Raw genomic sequence first — 6,650 nt, 5'->3', positions numbered from 1 at the left:
CCGTGGCTTCTCCCCCTGCCCCGCGGCCTCCGCGCCAGGCGCTGTATGGCCAGGCCTCGCCGGAGGGAAAATGCGGGCCTAGCCCATAGGGGCTGATACAGCACCAGGAACCATTCGCCCACACACCCCACAGGCGCTGTGGCGGGGAGCGCTGCCCCTTTAAGTGCGCCGGTAGGGGCGGGGCGTGCGGCGGGGCGGGGCGCGGCGCGGCGCGCTGAGGTCAGCGGCGAGCGGGCGCCGTCACAAAAGGAAGTGGCGGCGGCGGTAGCCGTCAGCGCGAGGAGGGGTGGGGGCCCGTGGAGTAGTGCGGCGGGAGCGCGTGGGCGGCGGGGGCCGCGCCGCGCCGCGCCATGGCCCAGCAGCAGATGAGCAGTTCGCAGAAGGCGCTGATGCTGGAGCTGAAATCGCTGCAGGAGGAGCCGGTGGAGGGCTTCCGCATCACCCTGGTCGACGAGTCCGACCTATACAACTGGGAGGTGGCGATCTTCGGGCCCCCCAACACCCTCTACGAGGGTGGCTACTTCAAGGTACGGCCTTCCCCCCGCCCTGCCGGCGGACCGGGCTTCCCGCTGCCGCGGTGGTCCCGGGGAGCTGCCGCTGGGGCCTGCACGCCTCCCTCGCCGCCTGCCGGGCCTCTTTGTCGGGCTCGGAGGGGTCCCGGTGGGGTGGCGGGCCCACGGCTGCTGTTGGCCCCTCCGCTCCCCGCGGGAGGGTGTTGGGGCCTGCGGAAGGAGGGGGGGTAGGGAGGCGCGGCGTCCCTCGGTAGTGCCCTGCCAGCTGCTCGTCCCCTCCCGCTGCCGGCGGTGGGGGGACGAGGATGGTCTGCAGGGGCAGGCTGGCTGGGGCCTGCGGGACCTCCCCTCTCCCTCGGGATGAGCTCTGGGGAGAGGGGACCGCGCCACAGCTGCCTCTGTTCTGTTATTTCCCTGCTTTCACCCCAAAGAAAGGTAGGCACCTCGTGGCAGGGTGCAAATTCTTCCCTTCTGCCCCACATTGTCTGCTTGGCTCTGGTCTGTGTATATTTATTTCAAAGTAAGGGGCTTCCTAATCATCCCTCGATAGCTTCACTGGTTGCACAGGAGCATCCTGTGTAGGATGACTAATTCAGGATAAAGGCTGTGTTTTCCTCAGAACTTTGTGGGCTTCAGGATTGTTTTTCATTATTATTTCCTCCCCCGTTTTCCTTTTCTTTCTCTCCAAACTTTTAGAGGGCAGCCTTCAAAGGCCTACGGCACCACATAATTGGTGAAGGTAGATAAATGCTTTCAATTCCTCTCTCAAGCTTCCTGTTAATCCAAAAAAACTTTTGTGGTTGTTATTTCCCCTCTTGTAAATGCAATAAGCAAGAAATCTGGTATTGCCATCCCAGAAAGGAACTGAAGGGAGCAGACTTAAATTCTCAAAACAACTGGAGGAGGAATTGCATGTTTTTCTTAAAAGAAGGAATTAAAAAAACCTTGGTGCTTGCAGAAGATATGTTGCATTGGGCATACCTCTTGACACTTGATGTCCGCTTGGTCTCTGGCAAAATATTGTACCCTTCAGCTTGTTTCTCCCAGGAGTTATCATTTTAGTAGTGGCTCCTGTGTCTCCTGTTTCATGCCCTTTGACTTCTGTCAAACTGAAAACATTTTTGGATGATCTCTTTGCTTGGCTAATGTGCCTCTTGGCTTCTCTGGGTCAAGGTTTAAGAGCTTTGTTCCACAAAACCAAAATAACCTGTAGCTTGGGGAATAATGTATTTGAGTTGCATTCAGTTTGGCCTCATTGTTTTGAAGGAAGAGAAGGCTTTGGCACAAGGCTTGCCTTTTGTAATGAGTTTGCTGGCTTACTCATGTAGTTGTGATGGGTATATTCTTAGACTTGCCTCCATTATTACTTATTCAGGAAGCTGCTCTAGTCTTGGGTTGGTAACTGGGTCATTTTTACATCCAAATGGTTTGGCAACCTTTTCCTGCACTTACATTGCTCATCCATTTTTTTCCAAGAAATCATAATGGCCCAAAATATTTTTGTTTGGTTGGGGAGCTCTCTGGACTGTATGTTTGTAATTGTTCCTGGAAAGAAGCTGAAGCAGCCTGTGAAATAATCTGGGGATGTGCATTAACAAGTGTAGATTTAGGCAAGGTTGCCAGGTGCCTTACCTCAGTATTATAAATGTGATATATTTTTTTTGGTATTTTATGTCCTTGAACTGTTGTGCCTTTCTTCTAAATTCTTCTGACTGATCCTGTGATACTTATTTTGAGTGGGAGACTAAGGTCTCATGATGCCTTCACCCTCCCACAGCAGAGGGTTTCCCTTCAAGTGGCATGGCTGGAGTCTGTCATGGTGTTTCTGTCTCGTCTTTCCTTGGTGAGGAGCTGTGCATGGTGTTTTTTGTTTTGGTAGTGTTTCATCTTTAGTTATGCATCCTAAGTTCTGAGCCACTGAAAAAGTGGTCTTAGACCGTCATTCTGTCCCTAGGGAGGAGTCCTGTTGTCCTGAGAAGTGATGTTCTTGGCTTGCTTTGTATTAGGCCTTCAGGCAAACCTTTAGATGTGTTTAGACTTGGCTTACTGAATCGTTTAGAGGTAAGATTAATACCCTAAACTTTATTTGGCGGTGTGACTTCTAGGATATATTCATAGTGTATGCAAGGTGAGCACTAGTTCAGATCAGCATCTGATTTATTTTTCAGGTTTAATGGCTTGATGAAACATCTAGCTTCATCTTGTTTTGTCTTTTTAGTTTCCTAAGATTAGGTAAGCAGGATAAGGAATATGTAATTACAGGATGTAACTTTTCTTAAACTTTGTGGTGATGAGAGTTTGTGAATTTTCTTCTGCTTGAGGTGTGGTTTGAGGGTAAGAACTGGAGGGAAAGTACAAGGGCTTCTAGTTAAGCTCAAGTATAAATATTTTGAGGAAAACCTGTGTTTAATGTGACTTTATTAAAGAAAGTGTTAGTGATAGTTGATTGGTAATACAAATGCTTGATTTGTGCTCTTGGAGCTGGTAACATCAGCTTTTGGCACCTTGTTTATTCTTGGAGAAATATGACCTTTCTCTCTGGGTTGTTGAACTAGCTGAATAAACTGAAATGAGGAAATTGCTCTTTGCGCCTCCTTGACAGGAGCTACTGCTGTTAAAAGCTGGTTCAACATTTCAACAGATTCTGGTTTCAGTTGCTAATCCTGTAACTCTAGCATTTGATAAATTGAAGCAGAAAACATGTCCTCCTGAATGTTTGTTTAAATGGTAGGTTACTAATACCTTAGTACTGGCTATAAGTCAGGGACTTCTTAAAAATTCAAGCACAGTATCTAAGCATATTCTATCAACTAATATAGCATGCTCAGATCTGCTGCAGTGCTTCATAGTTTAGGACCTCCCAGCTAGATGGAAAGGGCAGCAGCCTTCAGAAGCAACCACTGTGTGAAGAGCAGCTTGTATCTGTGAGGGATAGGAGCAGTCCTGAACTGCAAGCCCCCCTTATGCAATCAGCTAAAGGTGCACATCTGCAGTGGAGGTTGTCACAAGTCCAGGTGTTTCTGTATGGCTGTCCTTATCCCTGTCAATCTTTGCATTATCTAGTGACTTTATGTAGCTATTCAGTATGACAGGGAATAATGTTTTGGGCAACCCTTTGCTTAAGTTCCTGATTACCACCCTCAAGGAAGGAGTTGAGCTATTTCATGCACTGGTTACCTCTCATTCCTTGCTGGCAAGGCAAAAGTAGCTCAGGGTTAGTGATGTTAAGTCCTCCAAAGAGGTCCAGTGATAAGAGCAAATGTCTGTCCCTCAGCTGCTGTCATCAAGAAATTGCCAGTTTGACTAAAGTTTCTGGCAGAATCAGTTGCGTTGGGCTACAGGTATTTGCTTGCATTAGGTGAACTTGGTTTTTGGTCACTGACTCATTCAGAGTTTGTTTAAGGGTGAAAGGTGGGTAGACCTTGTGTGTCTAAGATGTTGATTTGCTCACAGCTGATTTGGTTATTGAGGTGTTTTTTGAGTGACAAAGGGAAGATTTTTCTCAGAATTAAATGCTTCATGTCCAGATCATAGATAGTGCCAGTTGCTTCTTAGGTCAGCTGGGAAGGACATAATGTGATAAGACAGGTCTTTAGATCAGACTCCACTGGGCTATGTGGTAGTTCTGAATTGCTCTAGAAATGATGTGAATGTGTTTTTCTGGATTTGCAAGCAGTGCCTGAGCAGTAGAGAACCAGACTGCTATAGCTCTGCAGATTGTGTGAGCAGTTCATTGATGCTACCTTTATACCATAGGTATCTTCCATTCAGCTGAGAGGGCTCTCTGCTACATGGCAGAAGAACTTCTTCACCTTTAATTTTGGCAGCTGATACTTAAATGGGGACCACAACAACAAAGGTTATTAAGCTGTAATCTGGTGATGATAGGTGCTAGTTGGGATAGATTTCAATGGCTGAGGGTTGTGCATGGTGAAACTCTCACCATCTCAATTGACTGTTGATTGGTCTCTCTGTCTGCCTTGAAATCCAGTGTCTGTCTTTGATGCTTGGGCCTTCAGAGCCTGGAGGCTGATAAACCTCTGCCCAATGCTTTGATCAAGTGATGTTTTCAGGATACTTGCAGAACTATTAGAAGGTGCTTCCTGATGGCTTACTCAAAGCTCTGTGTGTTTTGTCCAATTGCACCTTAGCATCGCAGCTTTTGATTCCTTTTAAAAAAGGAAAATCTTCTCATTTTTATAGTTGAATGGTATTCTTGTGCTGGGAGCAAATATTTCAGGGAAGGTGCAAGTGAGAAATTATACAAGTAGAAACTTCATTATTAAATGCATAGCATTGTCTAGAAGCATGGTTTGACCAAGTATGCTGTGTCAAGAAGCATGTTTAATGTAGAGCAAGAGTCAATATTAAAAGCTCCTTTGATTTTAGGCTGGGTGGATGAAAATTAATACACCTAACATGAAAGGAAGCAAGAAAAATTAACTGCATTGTTAGAGTTGCTATTTGATATTTTTTCAAGGCAATTTATTTCATAAGGTACTTTTGCTACTTGAAGGAGCAAGTCTTGACACAAGTTTGGGGGGGGGGAACCCAAGCATTAGGATTAGTTTTCTCAAGTAATTTGGGGGCTAAATACTTGTCAAGGCATTGTTTTCCTTGCTTTTAACTCATTAAGTGTGCTGTTTAGAGTTCTGTATTGTTGGATCTCAGCTTCTTCCAAGTGATTTGTTTTGATTTCAAAGCAATTTGCAATATGTGGGAGTAATTTTTTTCAGAGCAGTGAATTGATATGGAACTTCTTACAGATAACTGATGGCAAGTATTAGCACCATGTTTAAAAGTTTGATATTGTAGGCTACTTCCCAGAAAGCTTAAAATTAAGCAAATAAAAGCTGTAACTGGTAGAACATTTAACTCCACAAAAATATTCCTTGGTGCCAAGGAAAAAATGTGTGGTACTCAGCACAAAAAGCTGCCTTCCGCAGGCCTCTGTGTTGCAAGGTGCTACAGAGCTTCTCTCAGTGTACTTAATCTTCTATTTTTGTTGCCTTTTAGGTATCATTGATGCTAATAAGCAGAGGTTTGATGCAGCAAAGGGATATGGAACTGCAGGTGAATAGAGCCTGGAGTTGCTTGCTCCAGGTCTGAAGAGCTCCTGTTCAGAGCAGGCTATCTCCAAAGTGAAAGAGCTGCTAAGCTGTCTGCAGGGAGGCAAGAAACTTCAGATGTTGGTTCACTGATCATAAGCACAGTTATGATATCTAACTCTCAGGCCTGGGGAATACCTGATTGACCCTCACTCTGCTGTTGCATGTAGTTTTTTTGGATGGTTATGTCTGTGGGCCCCACAGAACCCCCCAGACAACTCATCTAGCCTGTAGCCTGTTTTGGACAGCTGCCTAGCCTCAGGAGGCAAGGTAAAGATGGTAGCCAGCTCCTAGTCCTTTCCCTAGGGCTCCTCTGATCCAAGTAGGGTTATTGTGTATGCTTAGAAGCACAGATGGTGATTTCCAGTTCTAATACTGCCTGAAAATACAAGATCATGTGCAATTAGGTCCTGTTGTATGGCAAGAGGAGAGCTGTAGCACAGCCCACCTCTGCCATTAGAGTAAAAATGGAAAGTTTTCCATTTGGAAAGATTGAGCACTGTTGGTTTGCATAATTTTTCCATTGTTTGGCTCTATTTCCACGAGTTTGCACAGAATGATCCTTGGATAAGGTAAAATACAACACAAAATTTTTCTTGGATAACAATGCAAAAAAGAACTGTGCTTCTTAAAATTTCTTGCCAGTCTGTTCAAGAGACAGTAACTAAAAGCACGTAGATGGCTTTAGATCTGGTTCATATTATGGGAATTAGTGGAAGTTTTTGACTCTATAGTGTTAGAAGGGTGGTGTTCTTAATTTTTTCGTTCACCTAGTAAATCCTTAAGATCTCCAGTATTGCAGTGATGTTATGCCAGTGAGTGTGGGACCACATCTGTAATTTCTCAAAAGCTCAAACATGGTTTTACCTTGCTGTTTCTGAAGTCGCACTTACACTGCCTGCTATTTTACATACTGATATATTCACACTGAGTATCTTCTTTTTAATAGCACTTTAGGTCTACTGCATGATGCTCACTTTGCATCTAGAGGGTAGGAAATGTCAGAAACAAAACACTTGCGGAACCTTAA

General features: G+C 45.2%; 1 protein-coding gene across 2 annotated transcripts in view; it reads left to right on the top strand.

The window, feature by feature from the left end:
- Positions 1–261: 261 nt before the first annotated feature.
- Positions 262–6,650, top strand: part of LOC121232879 (ubiquitin-conjugating enzyme E2 R2-like) — a 78,325-nt gene continuing 71,936 nt past the window's right edge. Inside the window, exon 1 of one of the 2 annotated variants that reach the window (XM_041121385.1) lies at positions 262–527. In XM_041121385.1, coding sequence (XP_040977319.1) covers positions 351–527 — 177 coding nt within the window. In that variant the 5' untranslated portion in view covers positions 262–350. The remainder of the gene's footprint in view (positions 528–6,650) is intronic. The other variant, XM_041121386.1, reaches the window with a different exon arrangement.

Source organism: Aquila chrysaetos, assembly GCF_900496995.4.
Source record: "Aquila chrysaetos chrysaetos chromosome W unlocalized genomic scaffold, bAquChr1.4 W_unloc_1, whole genome shotgun sequence".
Classification (NCBI taxonomy): Eukaryota; Metazoa; Chordata; class Aves; order Accipitriformes; family Accipitridae; genus Aquila; species Aquila chrysaetos.
Note: the sequence above shows the minus strand (reverse complement) of the source record. Positions and strands in the feature narration are given on the sequence as shown.